Source organism: Rhodnius prolixus, unplaced genomic scaffold (assembly GCF_049639745.1).
Source record: "Rhodnius prolixus isolate KJV_2025 unplaced genomic scaffold, Rpr scaffold_4, whole genome shotgun sequence".
Lineage (NCBI taxonomy): Eukaryota > Metazoa > Arthropoda > Insecta > Hemiptera > Reduviidae > Rhodnius > Rhodnius prolixus.
In genome coordinates this window covers 11304883-11327957 of record NW_027411614.1, presented here as the reverse complement: position 1 = coordinate 11327957, position 23075 = coordinate 11304883, and the positions used below count along the sequence as shown (strand labels likewise).

The 23075-nt window shown below is 31.0% G+C and overlaps 1 protein-coding gene across 3 annotated transcripts; it reads right to left on the bottom strand.

The window, feature by feature from the left end:
- Nucleotides 1-1172: 1172 nt before the first annotated feature.
- On the bottom strand, nt 1173-21814 carry Ddc (aromatic-L-amino-acid decarboxylase). Of its 3 annotated transcripts, none has more exons than XM_074132327.1 (12): nt 21579-21814; nt 9650-9737; nt 8362-8482; nt 7829-7942; nt 7125-7244; nt 6835-6964; nt 6580-6728; nt 6152-6263; nt 5016-5133; nt 3081-3171; nt 2786-2986; nt 1173-1854 (listed from the first exon to the last, which is right to left on the bottom strand). In XM_074132327.1, exons 1-12 carry the CDS (start codon nt 21622-21624, stop codon nt 1660-1662), a joined length of 1485 nt encoding a protein of 494 aa, XP_073988428.1. In that variant the 5' UTR covers nt 21625-21814; the 3' UTR covers nt 1173-1659. The 3 variants fall into 3 exon arrangements, with proteins under 3 accessions (XP_073988428.1, XP_073988429.1, XP_073988430.1); XM_074132328.1 differs by lacking the exon at nt 21579-21814 and adding an exon at nt 17534-17639; XM_074132329.1 differs by lacking the exon at nt 21579-21814 and adding an exon at nt 11880-12012.
- Between the last annotated feature and the right edge of the window lie 1261 nt (nt 21815-23075).

Sequence of the window (23075 nt, the reverse complement as noted above, 5' to 3'; positions counted from 1 at the left end):
TCCTTTTACTGTAGCTGTGACACTTTGAGGATTTTTTTTTTATATACAATATATGAATACAGACTTTTGCTCGAAAAGTAAGAGCAAAAATAACTATGTTTCCTCGTAGTTTTTCGTAATACATCTCAATTCAATGAACTTTTTTTGGTGTGCTGCCAGAAATTAAATATAGACATCCGGACAGTGTTCTCACCAAAGACCGTTCGTTCATTTAATAATGTACTGAATGTACTTCTTTAGGTTTGAGAAAACATTACTTTATCCATCCTTAGTATCAATGGAGCGTTGGATAAGTATCATCTTGCGGATCTTGGGAGACAAAATTTAACGGCCTCTTAGTACCAATGTGATATAAGGATTGAACCCTACAGATCGTGAAGTCTTTTAAGTTATTTCAATGATTGATGTTCCTTTGTCAAAAGATCCAGTTTTTCAAACATATATTCTGACGGATGAAAGTAAATTCAGTAAAAATAGCATCATAAATCGCGGCAGGTATGGGCCGAAGAAAATTACACATCAGTTTGTCTTAGTCTGTTGGATGATTGATACATGAGCAATATTGCAATGCAGGAAGTAATGGAACGATATGATATTTTTGATTTTGGACGATAGAAGAAGAGATAAAAGATTTACGCATTCTATATCTGTGCAGCTGTGGCAAAAAGGCGAATCGTTGGCAGCCTAAGTACAATAGGTAGGTACTTGAGAGCTGCGAAACTTTATATTGTGATTGGGGATCCCATAAGCCTAGATTAAAAGAATAAAACTCTAAGGAAAAGACGTGTTCCTCTTAGTGCTGCTGTTTGAACGATTTAAATGTTGACAAAAGACCCCAAAACCTGACACTTTTTTAAGCGTACGAATAATTATTTTTTCGAATCTTTATTGGATGTAAAATAAAACAGACGCAATTTTGAGCCCCCAATGTACATAAGACAAAAAAATGAATTGGCAGATTTGGGGACAAGAAGATGAATTCATTTGTTAAGACTTTGTCTATCCTTCAGAAGATACAATTCTTTCCAAACTTAGGAGTCAATTAAAATATTAACATGGTTATCTGTCACAAAATCTGTTTTTGCTGTAATATGACAATTTATAACGTCCTTGATAAATTAAATGATGTTCCAACCACACGAAGAGAGAATTGGATAAGTATATTGCATTCATTTTGAAACACTGATCAGGTAACGTTTATTAAAATTATTCTAGTACCATTATCAATTATTAAACAGTATTTTTATTTGATGTCAACAATATTTAACACCAAATTACAGTAACTTAATGTAACACATTCAGATCTGCATAGGCAATAAATTAAATAACACTATTTTATCAACATTCAATAAAAAATTTCATTTAAAAAAATTATCAGTATTGTCTGTTCAGCTAAATATTTGTTTAAAATAATTAGAAGATTTACAGTTTATACAAATTTGTTTTATTTACACAAACTAACTTAATTAAAACATTTACAATATATTTCAAAATAAATAACATTGGTCCTTCTTTATGGTCATAAGTATAAATTATTTATTAAAGTTTGATTATTTTTTATTCGTTGTGAATAAAATAATTTTGATTGGAATAGCTAAATTTATATTAGACATAATTACTCTGCACTCTTCGTTTATCTTATACAATTATTGTCTAACTTTATTTCGAGTTGAATAAATAGTCTGCTGTAGATTTTATTTCGTTCCATGAAAAGTTAATATCGTCAGGATCAGAATATCTAGAGCATACAGCCATCCTGAGGAAATAGGTATCTTTGATTTTCGATGGAACCAAATGAATTTTCCCGCGTCCATTTATCATTTTCAACAATTCTTCATTCTTTTCATTTGATCCCTAAAAGAACAAAAATTATAAGTTTTTGTTAATAAATTTATTCATCCTTACGATTTTATAAATAAATAATAAAATTCACGACTGCTTCATAAAACTAAGTGACAGGATGGTAGCAAGGAGTGGAATGGCTAAAAAGTGATGAAATATTCAATGTTTTATTAAGCTCCTTGTAGAACTGGAGAAAGTAGCCGGCTACTCTATCCTTACGAACAAAGTGCACCTGGCACAATCAAAACAATAGCCTTCGGGTTATCGCCTGAATGTGATCATCTAAGGCAGTGGTTCTCAACCTTTCTAATGCCGTGACCCTGCAATACAGTTCCTCATGTTGCGGAGACCCCAAACCAAAAAATAATTTTGGTGGCTACATCATAACTGTAATTTTGCTACAGTTATAATTCGAAATGTAAATACCTGATATGCATTATGTATTCTCATTGCTACAAATCAAACATAACTTAAACAAAATCTCTAATCACAAAAACAATATTTAATTATATATTGAGAACTATTTATTACTAATTCCAACAAATAACATTAACGGCGTGCGTTCCCGCTGAATAGCGCTGCAGCAGACAGTAGCGCGGCTACTAAAGCCATCGGAAAATATGTAAAATATGTATTTTCCGATGGCTTTAGGCGACCCCTGTGTTTTGGTCGTTCGACCCACAGGTTGAGAACCGCTGATCTAAGGCATGATACGTTTTTTACCAAAAATTTGAGGATTACGATTATCACATCAATTCTGGAAATACTTGAATTAAAGGAATTTCATAATATTTTTAAGATTAGGAAAACTAAGGTCCTAAATAAATACGTACATAGAAAAAATGTCATTTTGCTGTAGTAGTGTTTGATTTACAATATGTAAATAAGCCTAGATTTAATTGAAAAAAGAAAACAAATACCTAAATACAATATCTATTCATACCTTAAGTCTAAAGCAAACTAATCCCATGAGAACTTCAGCTATAATTTCAAATCTTTTATCGGACTGAACAAGCTGTTCAAATTGATGGGCTAAGCCAATTTGTTTTCTTATGTGTGCTCGTAAATTTTCAGCACCGTACAACCTCATAACGAACCACATCTTTAGTGCACGAAATCGCCTACCTAGTGGTATCTGCCAATGCTGCAATAACAAAACGATAATTGGGAATTTTATAAACTATTAAAGATCTTTCTACAAATAGTGTCAATTTTTTCAGCTTCTCTGAAAAATTTACCCTGTAATCCGGCGCTGCTCCTTGATGTTCATGTTTTAAATACAACGGGTCAACGTTGAAAGCGTTCACAACCCACGAAGGATCCTTCAACCTAAATACAACCAACCATGTTAATGTATAATTGCAATAGGCAATTGGAATTTAATATACATAACTCTAAATATCTTCTATTATTTAACCAATAGAACGGAACAAAACTGGAATAAATATAAGGAAAGATATGTTATTCCTCTTAATTACTTTTAATTTATTAAGTGCATTAATAACCGCAATTTAATTTATTAGTTTTTATTTTCTCAACTTTTTTTTTATTCTAGCTGTTAAGCTCTACAAATGTATACAAATTACTAAATTTTATATAGTTTGATCCTTTTAAGCTTCTAGGAGTGAGTGGATTGAATATTTTTCCAACATACCATCAGTCACATTTAATTAACTAATTTCTCAATTTATGTATATAATATGGTAGTTATAAACTAGTAAAAGCATTGTGCTTTTAGGTTCATTTTTATATATATTAAAATTAATAACCGCAATATTATTTTATAGTAATAACTGAAATAATACTGCTCTGGAAAAAGAACATTAATTAAGATCCTCTAAACCTATAAAGACGTCTTGAAACCAATTCCTGGAAGCAATGATTTTAATAATAGTGCTAAAAGTGACTAAGAAGCAGAAATGATTTATCCTGTTTGCTAGATATCCATGGCAAATAGAAGAATAATTTGAAAATTCTTTGGGTTTTTGAATTATCTGTTGATACACAGATAGATGGATATTTTTTTACTAAAAATAAAAACTATTTGGTGGATAATGGGTTTTCAAAATGTTTTTAAATAGAAAATTAATTAAAACTATCCGATAGGACAGTTGCCTAAAGTCGTCAAAAATTGCAAGAAAAAGAGTAACGTTCCAAAACATCACACTTTGACAATTTTTTCTTTTTTTCTATAAAAGATAAAATTCCCAAATTTTCTGTATAATATAGGGCAAATTCTCCTTTAATTTTTTTGCTGGTTATCCCAGATCTAATATATTTCGAGAAAAAAGTTGCCGAAAATGAGCAAAAACGGCATTTTCAGTTCTCCTTGTTACATTTTTTAATAAATAAAGAACCGATTTTCTTGAATGAGGTATCATTCGATTCGGAGTTTCTAGAAGATGTGCCTTTTAGGGGTCTTGATGCTGTACCTTCAATGAGAGACTAGTTAGCCCCATTTATGTATGACCCCTACCTAAACATTTATTACTAATAACTTAGTAAATCATATCACAATTTTGATCAAAGTTGGCTGGAAGCAGAGGTAAAAAAGCTACCCTACATAACGTTGCAGTGCCAAAATTATCAATACTAATAACTGTAAATCTTAGCTCTCTTTGTACTATTCAGATTTTAATCAATTCTTTACCGAATTGTAGAGAAAAGAAAGAGATTTTAATGATTTCTTAGAATTATTATAAAAGAAATGACCAGCTGTGTCATCTAAAAAATATTAATGAAAAGGTAATGCAGAATAATTACTCAAATGATATCAATGAAGTATTAATAAAAAGGTTAGGTACTTGTTGATTTGTGTACCATTTAGCGTTTAATCAACCCTAAACAACCTTACTTAACTTTTCAAACTGTAAGTTTTTGTTAAGGAGATTAATAAAAGTGTTTCACTTTACAATGTATCTTTCATAAGCAGAAATGCAAGTATTATCTTGTTTAGGTCTCAAGTAAATAAATAAAAATATTAGATTGTTGTTCGTTTTTTATTATTGTAATTGCAGGGATATAAAATATTCATTATCCGACATCATTCGCATAAATTCAATGAATGATAATTGGTCAGCGAATATGCCTTCAGTTTCCCTTACACAACCAATAACAATATCTTAATTATTTGTTTGTTAAAAAAAAAAAAATTGTTTTTCTTTTTCACTTACCACATGGTAGAACAATCAAATGTTATTAACAGCCATTTGTGAGGATTAAAGTTAAATGAATCAGCTAATTCCACTCCTTCCATTAGGTAACGGTATTCTGGGCAAATGAAAGCTGAACCTGAAAAATAAAAAATAAGTAAGGTACCGAAACAACGCATGTACTTCAACGAAATTTAAGGATTCGTTTATTAATATGCCCATTTACTTAATCTTTTTGGAAGCCAAGTCGAAATATTTTTATTATATTTATTTAAAGTATTATTTCAAGTATGTCCAATCCAAATTCACTACATTTCTCCCAGTTCATTCCACTAAAAAGTATTGTTTAATAATATAAATATACGTATTACTTTTTGTTTAGGTGTTCCTTAATATTCAGGTTTCCATTTTTTTTTTTTTTTTTTTAATTTCAGCTTCCTATCGGATTGGACATATTTCAGATATCCTGGTCTTTCTGTCCGTAACCGTGGAGGCTTTCGTGCCATCTACCAACTTTTCCTTGGGTCTACCCTTTCTTCCTCTTCCTTCGGCACCCTAGGCTGGGATTCCCTTAGCCATTTCCATTCCTTTTATTTGCCCGTACCATCTAAGTTTCTTTTTCTCCACCTTTTGCAGTACATTTTTTGAAACGTTCAATTTCTTTCTTACTTCTTCTTTTCAGACGTGAATGTATATTTGGAAGAGTTGGAGACACTGGTCACGCTTGTAGCAGACTTTCACTAGAGGAAAACTCTTTCGATAGGGTTAATCCTTCCTTAAGTTTACATCAATTTTGATTTATATACGAATAAATTTAATATTTATGTAATAAAATATATTTAATAAATAATTTTCAATTGTTTAGCTTTGAACGTTTTTGAAGCGCTCGGTTAATATGAATTGATTTATTTTTATTGAATTTAAGGCGCGTCGTCACTTGACATCAAAGTCTTGTAGTTGTACTGCTAGCCTACATTCAATTTTTCTTGTTATCGTCAACACCAGTGTGAACCCGGTCTTAGGCTCTTGGATGAGAAAATCTAAGCACTATCAGCTGGTCTACAACCCAGACCTTCGCGTGCTGCCGCTCCATTGTATCACCACTGAACTAAGGTACCTTAAGAAAACATTAGTTGTACTTGCTAAAATTTAGTTACCAGCATAAGCAGCATCTATATGTAGCCAGACTTCTTCCTTATTGCATATTGGAGCAATTTCAGTAATCACATCAAAAGCACATGAACTTGTAGTGCCCAAAGTACCAACAACCTTTAAAAAAAAAAACGCAATTGATTGCTTTTGAAATACAAAATTAAATAGATTACAATATTAATTTTCAGCTTTATTCTCAACCTAACATGTTATAATAAAAAACACTTCATAGTTGTTTACTAAAAAGATTTGTTTGTTTAAATATGAATAAGAAGTAATATTTAAAAAACTTTAAAGTATTTTTTATCCAATTAACAATATAAAATTATTGGCCAAAATCTAAATAACTTACAAAACTAATTACAGTCATTAAAATTTTCAAATTTGCGTTTTATAGATATCTCTAAAGATATTAGAATGAGTATATACATACGTAGAATGGAATCAATCCATCTTTTTTGTCTTTTTCAATCGCTTCTTGCAAAGAGGAGCCCCGCATACGATGTTTTTCATCGGTAGGCAATAATCGGAATTTTACTCCTCCAAGTAAACCAGCTCGTTCTACCGAAGAATGTGCTTGCTCTAGAACATTTAGGCAAAGATAAACAAACAAATTTTCGTTTGAAAATTTTTAAAATAATTATTTAAAAAGAAGCGTTATTGTGTTTCATCAGATAAAAAATCTTACTTGAAGCGTAGGCCACTAGTTTTGATACTATTTCATAGTCAGACCATTCTGGATGTTGTTCTTTGACTTGATGTATTATTTTTGCCTTTGCTCCTAACAAAGCCACTAGGGTTGCTTCACTTGCAGTACCCTGCCAAATTCAAAGCATTCCTTTAGAACGTCTTTAATATATAACAAAAAAAATAATTTTTAATAAGAAGGCATAGAAACTAATCAGAAAGAAGCCGTGAAATAGGTTTTTTAACGCCAGAATATCAACCCAATTACAGAATTTTGTAAATTAAAATTACCTGAATTACACCTCCACCTTTTCCTCCAGAACAAGCTAAAAATTCCTTAGGTAGACCAATAAGTTTACCCATCCAATCCAGCATAACAACTTCAAGTTCCGTGCAGGCGGGCGAGGCAATCTGAAAAAATAAAAGTAGTGAAAACTTAATAAAAATCATTTGGCCATAAAAGTATGTTCACCATTTTTATTTTATAATAATAAAAATCGTGGTTTAGTTTAGTTTAGAAGATAATGTATATTACACTGCTTATTTTAACTTAAAAAAATTAAATAATAATGTCGCTGTTGAGATAATAGAGAAAGTATCTATTGGTGTTCGTAGTATTGTTTAGTTATTAACGGATCGTTAGGATCCTTTTAAAGTTAAACAATGTGGGCTCTTATCTGAGTTGCTCAACTACTTTGATGTGACAAATAATTGCAGAAGCTCAACTTCTTCATTATAGAACTTCAAACAGAAACCAATAGAACAATATTGTAAAAGTACTTTGTGCAATAAGTCATTTAAATTTTATCACATTATAAATTAAGTTTAAGTATAAAACTGTTCACAAATTCAAAAACCTTCACAAATACGAAAAAGCTGAAACAAAAAAAAAAAAATAATATTTTTGCCCATAACGACTGCTTTAATTGCAGGAAGCAGAGTCGAATTGATTTCAAGCGTCAGGAAGGCGTAACAGGAGTGTTCAAGAAACTCACCCACGAAAAGCCTATGCAAGCTATGGCATCACTTAGCATATCAGCCACAATGGCAGGATAAGAGTTTGCGGTAGGGAAGTATGCATGAAACCTTGGAGAATGCCAATGTGTTACCTGAAAGCAGAAACAAAATAAAAACTCATTAAAAAAACTTAAGTTGCTGCTGGGGTATTTAACAAATTATTTCGAATAAAAGATAATTCTAGAATTAATGGTAAAATAATGCACTCTCAATGGGTTACACAAACAAATAACGATCAGGAGTCGCAGCTGGAAGCAATTACACTTAATTTTCTCATTTACATATTAATTTAATCCACAAGAAATCTTACCTTTGCGGGCCGGCCTCTAACCTTTCAGCTGTCGTAACATGGTAGAAATAATTTTAAAATAAATGTCATAAAATGACGTATTTAATCAAAAGCGGGAAAATTTATTAAATAAGTAAAAATTAATTCAAAATTTTTCAAATTAACAGTTTCAATTAATCTTAAATAAAGGATAATATTGTTTTAGAAGTTATAAATATTTACCCCAGGCATGATAACACTTTCCAAATCGCCCATGATTTGCTGCCATGATTCCGGACTTTCAGGTGCCGCGGATGGGATGAGCGGTCTCAGATATCCTGGTTCTACAGTCGGTAATACTGGTCTAAAATTGAATATTCACAAATGTATAAAAAAAAAAAAACGAAGCAAGCTGAAGAATTCTGAGTAGGAAATGTAGCCACTAATAATAAACTACGGAAGCGATAAAGCTCACAAAAAGTAATCCACGTTCTTTCTAATGGGCGTTTCCAATTGGTGAATTAGCATTAGCATAATCATTTTTTATTATTACTATTTTTTATTTAAGACGCATCAAAATGTGAGGTCATTGGTGCACAGAACTTTTTCAATACACATCTGGTCTCCGGATAGTGTTCTCTCATTACAGAAACATTGTCCAGCACCGGTCAGTGGGCTGAGAGACACTCTTGGGGAAAACCAGTTGGTTTCGAATCCGGGATTTCCACGTGGAAATTACACTAACCACTGAGTCAATCCCTTTCCTTTCTAAAATTATTATCAACATTAACTTTGTAAATAAGGCAGGATTAAGAGGATACTAATTCTCTTTTCAACAAGTAAGAGAGAGCAAAAAGAACGCTAAATAGCCAGTAGCTTGAATACTCAATTTTTGGTTTCCCCGCTTAGTGGTAAACTAAAATTACGGCATTTTTCCAGTATTTCGAAAAGTACCTGATATGTAAGCAGTAGTTTGTCAAGTTATTCCTTTAAGAGTCCAATTACAGTTTAAATTAGGAATTAAGTCTCACCAGAAGTTCATTTGTTAGCTAAATTTTTTGGACCTCATTCGGGGAGACAGGATGTATTTTATTTTTATGGATTAAGTGAGTTCTTGAATAAAAATTATTAAAAATATTTAATTATAATTGTCCAAAAAATATACTAATCATGGAAAACTGAAATTGCAATGGTACGCTGATCCATATCACATGTTGCAATTCATAATCCGAAACTAATAATAAAGTGTAAAGTGATAGGAGTGCAAAATAAGATCTGATATCCGCTGAAAGTAAAGAACGAACTCAAACAAGACCTTAAAACGTACGGAAGCCAAAAGTGATTTCTCAAGACATGAAAATAATCCAAGCTAAGAAAGAATTTACAAATAACTCTCTCTATTGCAACATTAATTCCTGTAACTATTAACTGAGTATTTTTATTAGAACTAATTCCCAAATGTTTAATGAAATATCATTACATTAAATTGAATACATTTTTAGAAATGTATATTTCGTTCTTTTAAACTTACCTATTACGAATATTTTCCAGATATTCAGCGATGTATTCCGCCATCGCTTTCGCAAAATCTTTGAAACTTTTATGATCCATTACTTCATCTAAAACATAAAAGTAAATAAGATTGGTCGTAGAATAAATAATCATATATCTGGAACAGACAGATACCACTCAGGAAAATTCTAATTCGGTATCAAAACTGAATGTACTAATGTCTGAAGTTTGATGAAAATTCGAAACCAGTTCAAATGAAGCAAAACAAATATTCTGTATAAATAAACTACTATCAATTCAGCTTGTTTCACACTTTTTTTTAAAGATAAAGATTAGATAAAATCATGTTTTTAAGCATTTTTATAAATTAATTGAATGTTTCATTACTTTAATTTTTAATTTTTTTGCTGGTGTAAGCTAATTTATCAATTTTAAGGCTTAAGCGAATGGGATTGAAGGTACGAAATCATTTTCTGGGCTCTCGGTATTTTTCTGACAATAGGTGCTGATTTTCTCAGACCATGATTTTCATAATCACGAATGGCATGGTTTAAAAATTAATTCGAAACAATGCAGATGTATACTTATTAAACAACAGTTTAACTTGACATACATATTTAATGAGTTGTTGACAATTCAATCTCAACCACTTAAAATGTTGGACTATTTCACCATTGAAATCAGTGAATAAGTAACTACATCGTTGCAACATAATAATAACTTCTGCAAAATGAAAGGTTGAAAGAAATAGGTGAATATAAAAATAAATAAGAAGTAAAGTATGAAATATAGTAAAAAAATGAGTGTGTACTTAGGTGTTTGTAATTTTGTCTGTGAAGTGTGAGTTCAGCACAGTTCAAAAACGAATAATCGGATTAAGAAGTGTGATTGTTCTTAGCAATTTTAACAAAAAATAAAAAGTTGTTTACCATCAACGCCATTCAATGCATGTTGACTGAATTTCATCCGATTAGATTTAATATTGAAAAAAAAATAGAATTGAAAGATTAGCATAGAAGTAAAAGACCTACAACTTTTAAATAATAAAAATTAAGAAAATCTTATTCATGACTTCTTAAATTTATTGAAGTTATAAAAGAAGAGTATTTTTCATCCTTACCGAACATAAGTATTCTTTTTCTATATGTTGCAAAATTGTAAGTAATCTAGATCTTTGCAAGAAAAGAAGTTTATTAGAAATTAGAATATTTACATGAATACAAGATTCTTAAATCTAAAACAATCTTAAATGCTAGATTTAATGTTTAATTCCATGTTCTGTAATCAAACTGTATGCAAGACTGCAATTTTTTTTTTGTAATGTAAAATTTCTGTAATGTTAATTTTTAAAATTGGCTGTTATGTTACAGTAAACATTCATTAATTCTCATAAATCCGGGGTTATAAGAGAAGGGTGTAACCTAATTTCGAACACTTTATCAACCTTGTCGCTTACCGATTCAAGGTTAGAACACTATGGTGAATTATCAATGTACCGGTTTTTTCCTGAAATGAAAAGGAACGCTGAAACTAAAAAAAATGAACTCCAAAAAAAAATTGTACAAAATATCAGAACAGAATAGCAGGGCGAAAAGTTAAAATATTCTGCTGATGAGAGTCCTTCAGATGTGGAACTTGAGGAATTATTCATGGTTTAATTTAGTCCATAGTTAGATTTTCATTCAACATGATAGTGATAGGAGAAAATGTAGAATACTGGTTAATTTAGGCCAATTTGGCAAATAATACGCCGATTAATTTCCTGTGTTATAAGCGCTCAGAAGATGGGATAACACAACCAATTTTTCAGGAACCTGTATCAACACGAACCAACATAGATAGCCAATCTTCCTTAGCAAAGAAAAGCAGGGGTAGTTGCCATGTCTAACTTCTTGGGCTCAGCATATCCAAGGGGAACTCTTATTCATCATTCACATTTAGATGGTTTACTAATGCGGTTCAAAGGGGCCCAAATAAGTAGCAATTAAAACATAAAACAATCAGGTTACTGCTTAAAATTGTTAAGAACGTTCATTCAAATGACACTTGTTTACTTTATCTTCTATTCTAGTAAGCGATTTATATATAAATATATTAATAAAATAAGTAAAAACATTGAAATTTTAATATGAGACAGCTTTTGGACAGTTTATCTTAAACTTATCTATTTTAAATTAATGTAAACGTTCTCAAACTAATTTTCAAAAAGTAAATAATCTGATCTGGACAATACATATTTGTAGACTTACCCAATAAAATAGCAGGATTACAAACTAAGTGAACGTACACAATGTAACTGTTAGTGTGAGCTAAATCTTGGAATACTGCATTTAAGTATCCCCTCTTTATCTATATTTCCAGTGCGCAACTGAACAGGGATATCCCCAGCCAAGAGGAAAGAAAACTGATGTGTGTGGATTCCAGAGAAAGTTCCCCTGAACTTGTTCATATCTAATTGGAATTAACAAAAGTTACTTATCTTTTCGATCTTATCTTATATCTTCATATTTCGATTGTTTTTATTTCTTTAGTTTTCAATTTGCATATTACTTATTAATTAGTAAACAAATTATTTCAAATATTTGCGCTTATTCAATCAACCGATTATTGAGTGATAGAAGGTTGAATAGAAATAGACAAACATTAGAAATAAATTTAAAATCATTTTCCTAAATAAATAATTTAAAGAATCTATCATGTAATATAGCCACACGACGTAAATGTACTGGAATGTTTTCGAGAAAGCGGCCGTTTTAGAAACCGTAAGAAATTTTTCCATTCAAAAGATCGTTAAATTTTCCATGAGTTAATAATCCGATTTTTCTTATTATGAGACCGTTTCACTTGAGCTTATTTTAAACAAATATATTTTCCGAAATTTGAAATAACTTCATCACTTTACGAGCAATAAGTTGTCCAAACTCTTAAAATATATTTCAATCTACGCTCTTCGAGGCCCACATGCTCCATTCAAATTTATGTCAAGAGGGATGGCTTACCAAGTGGTAAAATTATGGGAGTCCAGAGTCCTTCTCTTATTATTATAAATCATTAAAATTGTTATTATGATTATTTTTTATATTTTAAATCCGTAAATATTACTCTGAATTTTTCGGGTATTGCAAACTCATTATTTACAAGGTGAAAAGGATAACTGAACCAGAAAATTAAACCCAAGGCTGATAAATATTTTTTTATTTTACATAGTTCAACTCTTAATCTTTTTTTTTTTTTTAAATTTATATCTTCACCTATGAATAAATGGTTGAAAATCCCCGTTGAGTTAATAAGAAAAATATATACATATTCAAATTAAATTAATTCTTAAACAGTTCTGAAGTGCGTGAAACTAAAGCCAATATATTGAATCAATTTTTAAAGTTGAATTAAAACTGTCCTATAAGGCACTTGTATAAGGGTTTTCTTATTGTGAGTTCAACGAGAGTTTCTCATTGATCAATAATTATACTAATAGCTGAATTGTTTTTAAACAATTTTTTTTTAGGTTTGAATGGGGTAACATTGTTCCTGGAAACTCAAGGCGTACGTTTCAGGAGAATCTCCGAAGGATTCAATTCGCGATTCAACACTCCATAGCGAAATAAGAAAGGTTAGAATATAAGTTAGAGGAAAGGAAGATGCGTACTTTACCCTATATTGGAATGTGCTGAATGATTGAGTCAAGAATGTATTGAGAAAACTAGAGAGATATTCATTCCCTAGTGGGGGAATCCCCGTTGAGTAACGTTATGTCCTTACCACTTAATCAACAAACTGTTCTAGTAAACCAACTACAAATTACTTTTTGTTTTCCTTAAATAACATACTTAGAATTTAAAATTAATTTTCAATTATTAAACCCACAAAAGTACAATGCAATAGTATAAAAGCATTAAAACTTTTAGTTGGTTTTTGTTTTATTTGTTTCTACTAAAGATAAACATAACTTCAAATTAATTTTTACACAACCCGCTGTTGGCGATATGAGATTTCTGGTCCATGGAGATCAGAGGAAAAAATACAAAAAGATTGTGGGGAAAACCATGGATCTGTAAAAAGACAGGATAACTACAAGATCTTCTTTGACAATAAGACTCTTTTTTTTCACAGAATAGGATTGATTAATCAAGAACTTTGGTGTTCGCAAGTGAAGGAATCACTCTTAAAATGGTTGAATTGTGTTGCAATTGGTATGGGATATTTGGTCCATAAGACCAGAGGAGATCATGTCACCAAAATGACTAGTGGTTAGTTTGAACCCTGGACCTCGTAAAAAAGTGACGCTTTTTGGACTTGGAAGATGGTACAATTATTACTCTTTGGCTTTATGATCTGATCTAATCAAATATAATGAAAGTTAGAAACAGATGAAAGACTATTTCTCAGGCTAATTCTAACCATATTATTACCATACATCTAGGCTAAATAAATTTTCTTGACAAATTAGACCTTTAAAAATATAGCAAAACTAAATATAATAATTGTATGAAGTCCTTTGTTTCGCAAATTCATTACGGCATATATTCTATTAATTGTCGCTTTCATATACTGCATGTAGTCCTCTGAGTGCAAAAATATTGTTTTGGAGAATGTAGTCCTTTCTACTCTCTCTGTGTGAATTGTGTGGTTTATACGATCAGTTACCAATAGTGGTCATTATTATTATTTATTTATTATTTTTTTAATGAGAAACGTTGTAATATGGAATAAATTGCTGCTGAAGATGGAGAAAAAACTTGAAAGGAATGGGAGGCGAAAGAATAGATAAGGTGATCCTTGATTGGGAAGAAAAAGTAAAGACAAGCCCAACGATAAGTTAATGAACAGCGTCCCCTAATATAACCTAATGATATTTCGGGTGACTTTGGAAATGCAGTATTGCTGTTATTCTTTTGCTTTGAAATTTGTAGGAAGGTTGCATTAAACAGATGCAACAGATCCAGTTGTTCTATAGAAAATGTTTTTTTAACAATGATGTGAAGAAATGCATTTAGTACAAAAAAGATTTCTTGGTGAGATCCATTTGAAATACGGTACCAAACGAAGCGTTTAGTTGAGGAAAAACTCAATACGAATGAACTCCTTTTGTAAAAAAAAATCATCTGTTCCGAGAGTTGTGGGAGTATGGCAGTTAGGCGACCCTATTAGGATTTGATTGTATAGTTTTGTCAAATTACAAATTTGAAGTCAATGGTTAAGCCAAATTGTCAATTTAATAAACAGATTTATGATAAGACCAGCCTCTGTCAGTACACCTGGACGATGGCCGGACTTTAAGTCCACATCGTCAATAAAACATTAATTATGGAACTGATTTCCCAGGAATTCTATTTAGTTTTCTAAAGTGCTGGACTTAGTTTTTTTACAATTTTGTTTACTCTTAGAAAGAATGATAGTACTCCACCTGCGTATTTGGAAATTACATATAACTAAACTTTAAAATATTACAACTTATTGGAATACAGAATAATAAGAACTGTAAGAAGTGCGGTAAGAGAGACAGTTAATTATGAGGGTTATTAACGCCAGATTAATGTACCCAATGCTTTGTTTTATTTTTAATGTCAGGGCCACTTCCATTTTAGCAAATACAATTAGAATTGATTATTGTGAACCTGCCTTAATGTTATGCGGCTAAGATCTTTAACCATAACATTTTCAATTGGCCATAGTAGTGTGGAAACCTTTTACGCTTTCATAGTTAGATAAAACGATATGTTCATAAATATTACAAGATTGATCTTGTTAATTATTACTTAATTGCGGTTATTTTGAAATTCAACTACGACACTTTCTTCCTAAATTGTGACACTTAAATACAATTAAACAGAATATTGTGACACATTATCTTGATATTTGTAAAACAATATTAATCTTGGAATGAGTTAGCAGTAATGTGTGAAATAAGAGTTGTGAATTGTTATACGTAAATTATGCAAATTGAATATTGATTGATATTTTTAGTTGAAACGAAGAAATTTTTTAACGACATAATTTTTTATCCATCCAAAAGATTTTATCTTTGGTTAAAGTAGGTTCACCTCGGGCTACAAGAAATGAAGTTAAACTTCTCAGTTTTGTTGATTTTATCCCGTCCTAGGAGACACATCTTTCTTAATCTTGATCGGCTTTGGATTTTTTCTTAAACATTAGAGATTTAACAGCCTCATTTAGAAATTTGACTAACACTTATAAAACTTCAGTCACACACTACACTTTCTGTTTAATATTTTCTTTCGCAACAGGCATTTCAAGGGGGAAAAAAAATCGAATTGTGGAGGACTCTAGAAAGAATTTGTTGCAAAAATATGAAAAATGGATTCTGATCAATATTTTGATTTTATCGGTCTTGGTGAGAGTCGTCTTGGTGTCTGCAATGTATTGTGCTGCAGAAGCTCCATAATTTGGACATCTACTTATCTATAATCCCTATATCATTCAGAAGAATGAACCAACGACAGTAGGTGAAAATAATCAACGATATTATCCAGTACTGCACTTCCAACCAGATTCTCCATTTTTCATTACAAAATTCTTTCTGGAGTCCTTCTGAAGTCGAAAATAATGTTTTCCTTGTGTGAATTATTTTACAAAAAAAAATCACTGAGTTAGAAACTGGCATACAAACGATGTCGGAGCGCTCGTTGGAGTTGTATTATTCAAACTATAGTCCTGTTTTGAAATTTGTTTAAAATAGCGTTGAAGGATTCCTGATCCAGTTGTTATGTATTGCATGTGAAAAATAATTTTCACAGTGAAGTTTAAGAAGTATTGAGTGTTATACAAAAGGAACTATTTAACTTACTGTCGGGCTGCTTTTTGTTAATAACTCATTTAATTATGAAATAGTCCCTAATATTTTCGGTCTTAAGATTGATTCTTTCAAATCTTCAACTTGAAGTCTGAAAACTGAATTCAGACTTGAATTGTTTTCAGTAATGGTCAGCAAGATACTCCTACTTCTACGATACATGATGACAGCACAGGCATGATTTTCGTCTACAAGGTACGTGTACAAGTTTAAGTTAAAAACATTTGACATGGCAATAATCGTGGAACATCACGACAGACGTGACTAGCATTAATACAGGTATATTTAGCTCTCTTATCAGCACATATTTTTTCCACAAAGTATTTACCAAATTTTTTCAAAACTCATCCACCATAAATATTAAAAAGCGCGATTTGCTGACCAGTAATGCAGATATTTCAACTTATGTCCACATTTCTGTTTTTACTTTTTTAGTTATTATCAGCATTTTTCAACATTAGGATTTTATTTTTATTTTTCATTTCTCTTCATTATTCTTAGCACTCCTTGTCTATTAGGAGGGGATACTCTGGCAGGCGACTAAGGACGTGATGTTATATAACGTTGAAGAGTTAAATGATTTATTAACTGTTTTTATTCAGAATTCAAACATTTGGTTTTTATATTTTATTTTTACCAAGATATTAATGACTTGTATCCTAATTAATTGAATTTTCGACCAAAGAATCTAGGACACAGTTCTCATCTTACCCAAAAGTTTTCTTGTAGGAGAGGACTAGAGTTTATGCCCATTTTAGTTAGCTATTATATTTTTATGAAATTAAGTTTATTTTAATTGAATAGAAAGTCTTTCCTGATCGAGAGTAGGAAGTATCGCCGGACACTTGTGACATTACTGAAATCATGGACTCAATAACCGGCTTCCAAGACCAATACGTCACGTAACCATCGTATAGACAACTAATATTACTTGAAAGTAGTGTTACGTCTCAAGGTGATCAACAAACAAGTAGCAAAAAGCTGGAAAGACTTGATATTGTGATTTTATAATTTATACTTATGTGATAAAGACTTATAAAAAAGACTAAAATTACAATTAATTGTTAGAAAACTTTTATAAAAAGTTTTTACCATCTTCCATTACTTCCGAATTAAATATTCCTTGCTTGAATTAGAACAGATTTAATTGAACTCACAACACACTTAGACAGTGCGGTATTAAATATAAATGTACACAGTACAATCAAAATAAATTTATCTCAGTTTGATAAAATTGATATTTTTTTTTAATCTAGTTCTACATTAAAAGAATTTGTCTACTATAATGACCTTCAAGTATGAACTGTTACAAGGACATGTTCATATACTAACTTGAAGGTATTTTTTTCCCTTTCTATTTCTACGAACAGATTTTCCTATTTAATTACCGCGTGACAGTAAGCCTTGAGATTTATTAAAACATTATGAGTATATTGTTTATACTCGAAATTAAGCTGTAAATTTAATGAATTAATATGTAGATAATGGATGGTTTACTTGGTTGAAAATATGGTTGGATTCGCAGTGCTAGATAATATCATTAATTTTATCAGCTCTTAGCAAGCTTGTATTGTAATGTTTTTGATCTGTTTCGGATTTCCCTCCATCTCAAAAGTTGATTCATCAGTTTGATGAAAATAATTTTACTTGTTTCTATCATACACTTGCCTACTCAGCCAGAAACTGTAACATTAAGCTGCCCTCTGTTACTAAAAGATGAACAAAGTTTAATTACAATTATGTTTAATCGTTTCAATTTAGTTTTAAAGCATTTAAGAATTTCATCTTTTAATAATAGAGCATACTGTTTGTTAGTTCTAACTTTTATACAAAGTTAAGCCAAGAATGATGAAGTTTTACAGCAGTTTTTTCGAAATAATTTATTCATTGAAAATTTACAACGACAAAATTAGCATCTATTTAACTGTTGGGGAAAAAAGATGAGTGCAAGAGTGGAGCACTCCACTGACAACCCTCCGAGATATTAACACGAAGAGAGGAATGAGAACTATGCAGCCGATAGATAGTGAATGAGATGAAGACATTAACAAGTAGAGTAGAGGCGGATAAGGGTAATTAGTAGAATAATATGAGAAGAGAGAGGATTTTAAAAAAAATTATAGATAAATTTTATTCTATTAGTAGATCTCTTGGCCACCGGCATCTCAGTCTTCTATTGGAATTTCTAGGGATGGAGTGTCAAGAGAGTTTTTGGTTTAATGGATGTAGTGGAGCAAGAGGGAGATTTTGTTACATCGAAATGTGATAAGATCGCGTTAAGATCTTTAACATTAAGATCTTTGTGGACGGATGGCCTTGTTGGAAACGCAAAATGGAGCATTGGTAATTCTTTTGCAAAGAATTATGGATTGGAGTGTTTTTAGTCGGACATAATTGTAGATCGCTCGGTAGAGCCCCACACTTCTATTCCTTAAGTTCCTAAGGGTTTCAGTACAGATTGTACTGAAGATTGAGATGGGGACATTTGTCGGGTTATCGTGAGAGTAATTTGTATCGTCGGCTTAGTTTTTGTCTCTGAAGTACAAGTGAGTCTTCTGTCCAGATAGAACCTAATTAGCGAATTTATCAACCGAAGGAAGAATTTTACCGATTAAAAACACCGGGGAACAAGTCGCTCTCCGAAGAGTGAAGGTGATGTGATAACATTTCTCTCTACTTATTTTAATTCTCCATTTCTTAAACCATTCATCAAGTAGTTTAAGATGAAGTTAAAGCGTTCGGCTGGTGATTACAGGATCTTCATCAGCGGTGTCGTCAGCAAAACAAAATAGGGATATGTTTGGATAGACAGGAATATCGCTTGTGTATATTGTAAAATGAATAGGGCCAAGAACAATTCTCTGAAATACCGCTGCTTTTACAGCATTGTATGTAGGTACGCTGAGTTTTGAGATACCAGTAAATTGATAAATCGTAGAATGGAGACAATTGTTTTAAACTGTAGATACGAAAGTACCTTTCAGAAAATCATGTTAACATTTTTAAGATCATGCACTATAATTACAAATTAACTTATATCTTTTGGTACTTTAAATTAGATAAAATGGATAAAACGAAATAACAGTTGGTCACTAAAACACTTCCGATTTCTGAAAGTAACTTGAAGTGGGTCAATAACAATTATAGCTTTGCAGGAGAAATGTTTATGGTTAATTATATGGTATACCTTGTGGTCTTTTTTAAAAAAATTTCCGTCTACCGCTTTATTCAATATTTCCACGGTTTTTTACTATTACACTTTATATTTGTTATTTAATTTTTTAAAATAAAATTTATTTCTAACTTTTCTCATTAGAAAGTAAACCCAAGCCATAAAACTCTCAAGCCCCTTTGAAATAGCGTTCGTGAACAAATTATGACCAACGAAAGCTACTAAAAATTTTTCCCGAAAGTGACTGGAACGGAGTTTTGTTGAAAAATAAGTAAATACCAAAACACTAAGATAAGATACTTTTTTTCTTCGGTAAACTTGAAAGCTAAAAGAAAACCCAAACGAAATAAATATATTTCGTTTGGGTCCTAATAATAATTAGAACTACCTGCAATTTTTAGTGTTTAAGGTAGGGTATTTTAGGTCTCAGGATCTCAGAATCATTGACTACAATTCTCTTTAATCCTCGAGTCGCAATCTGTCTTGAAACCATTGTTTTACTGCCGTAAATGGAAAAATCAGGGGAGTTTTAAGTGAACCGACTCAGGAAATAAAGAGAATTTAGTATTTCATCTTTACTCAACTGAAAGCAGAATACAGTCAAACGAAAATCCTCAAGGAAGATGTATGTCTTCAAAGATTTAAAGGATTTCATACATATATTTGGGGTATAAAAATATTTTAAAAATCACCAGAGGCCCCGAGCTAAAGATAGAAATAGCCCCTGGGATCGAAAAAGTAATATTTAAAGACATTTCACGAAAGATAAAAAATTTTGTTCTAAAAGTAATTACATTTTATTTAGTTCTACAATTAATTTTAATTCTGTACAATTAATTTAGTCCTGAAAGTAATTAAATAACTTTGCTGTTTATTTTTTAGGGATTTGCTTAAAAAACTATTTTTTAAAATTTTGTATTGTATAAATTAACATCAGTTTAACAATGCAATATTAACTATTAAATAAATGTTATAATTTGGCTTAATTTTTCTTTTTTTCTTAGAGTACAAAATATTTTGATTTTTAAAATGCTCAAGATATTCTTTGCAATGTATGTAGACTGAATTTTATGAAAATTAATACATATTTTGTTTGCGAAATGCTCCTTCAACAAGTCAAAAAAACTTTTAAAAGTGCGATGTCATGCTATCTAGTGGCGATTTCAAGAATTGTAATTCCGTAGTACTTGTTTTTAATTAAGACTAATTTAGTCCACACTTCTTCACTAATTTTTTTTTGTATTAAAAGGGTCATTAAAAAGGGTTGTCTAATTAATAATAACAAAGAAGTTTTAATTCTCAGAATGGTCCAGGTTTATCAAGAACTCCTGTTGCGTTATTTTTAAACAATTATGTATATATAATGGGTTCTAGTTTAGGGAAACTGACTGTATTGAAATCTACTGATTAAACGATTGCAGTACAATATTCTCCTTGTTCGAGGGATGTAGTTATTTCGTATGTCCCAGACACTGATGTACTGGCGAATAGTTGTTGCGAAAGCTAAACAGACGACTGATAACTGAAAATTTTGTGTAAAAAAGTTGTCGTTATAGCAGTAAATTTTATATTAATTTTTTTAATACAATAATCAGAGGTGTAACTGATCCTGTGGTCTCTACTGTCTCACCGGAAATACAATAGTTGAACCATACTTAGCTATTGCCTCCGCGACTTGATGAACCATCAACACGTAAAACTTTTACTTGCGAATGGATTAACGGAAGTTGAGCAAAATGTTCTTAGACACCTGTTCTAAAATAGTAACACTAAGTTCTGTAACACTTAGTGCTACAGTTTTTTATCCATAACTTTTGTGAAGCGCCGCGCAATATAATACGGAAAGGCTTTCATATGAATATAATCTACAATTATTCTTCTACTTTTATTATTAAACTTAAATATCAACTTCATAAACTAAAGAAAATACCAATAAAAATCATACTATTAAATACTTTTTCTTACCTGTTGCTGGTTTCACAGCCATGGTGCTACTGAGACAAAGTTGCATGACACTCAGATCCACGCATACGCGCCATCGATTTATTCAAGAATCTCAGCCCTCGAGCGCACCGCAGTATACTCATATCAGAAAACATACACACATGAGTAAATTAACATCTTTTCATAAAAGAGTATGTCATTTTGAATAGAACGTGATTTCCATTATTTCAATGTACTTAATCGCTAACTGCTTAGTAGCGGTGGTATTAATTCATCGGCTAGATCTTGATCAATACTAAAATAAGATATTTTCTTTGTTATATATTCAAACAAAAGAAAGAAAATATTTTGCACATATTAAACAATCATTTTCTAATTTTTAATATAATCGATTGTGGGGTTTCGCTATGCAATCCTCAGTTACTCCTCAGGTGAATAAGAAACTTCTCCCAAAATACTGAGGACATTTATGTCAGTAAAAGGGTATTGGATAATGATAGGTATGTCACTACGGATCCTCAGGATCACCAACTAACCCAAATCCCTTATAAAGGTGTACATTCCCCTGAAAATATAAAGAAGTGGATTTCGAATAGTAATACTGTGAACGTCAGCGATTAAACCTTTAATAATTTCTATTAAATTTTCTTTTATATTATGATTATGTTTTAAAAAGCATATATAACCTTTTATTGTAAATTTATTGTATATTATGTATTGAAAAAAATTATTAAGTTAGCACCCATTATTGGGGCAATCATATGATCAGGTTGTGGCCGTACTCTAGTAATTTACATACGTATCTATTAGGATTATGAGCTATGTCGTATGTTTTTAAGTGGTAATAAGCTGATTTATGATTGATAAGTTTTTTGTTTTCTTATAAAACCAGATAAAATATACTAAAGATGTCCAAATGAAATATTGGGAACTTGCTGATTTGTGTATATTTTGTTCTTTGAAAACTACGTTTGTTTAATTTCTAAGAGGTGTAAAATTACTGTTCTGTAGATTGTAAAATGATACCTGAAACCAATATAGTTTAGGAAGTTAAGTATAAATAAGAAACTTTTTATAGATGTTGTGCAGAATAGTAGGTGAGTAAAGCATGACCTAGAAAGCTGCTAAAAGGAAGTGTTTTGCAGAAAATGTGCGTTGATTGTTTCATGTTGTATTTGTTATGTAGAATACAGAAATATGAAAATTGAGAAATTTATTTGCGCACGCACTCTGATATATATTAATCATAAAATAATAGTAGTCAGTGTGAGGATAATATGTGTAAATACTGCATGCGGTGGCAGGCTAAGGAGAATGCAAACTGCTTTATTGGGTAATTGTATGAGGTAATGGAGGTTGTTAGTTGCATTACTAATTTAAATAAAAATTTGATGGTAACCTAAAGAATAAGAGATTGAATGAAAAAAGTTGGCACTCGGTCTAGGCTAGGTACCTTACCTTCTGAAGCTCGATTCAATACACAACTTAATTCTCTGAAAGTAAACTGGTCATCAATAA

Excerpts from the sequence above, each read along its gene's own strand:
- Ddc (XM_074132327.1), bottom strand. The coding sequence starts at position 21,624 with ATGCAACTTTGTCTCAGTAGCACCATGGCTGTGAAACCAGCAACAG. Across the intron at positions 8,483-9,649 it reads CTGGAAAATATTCGTAATAG|ACCAGTATTACCGACTGTAG; the intron begins GTAAGTTTAAAA and ends ATTCAATTTTAG. Across the intron at positions 7,245-7,828 it reads CTTGCATAGGCTTTTCGTGG|ATTGCCTCGCCCGCCTGCAC; the intron begins GTGAGTTTCTTG and ends TTATTTTTTCAG.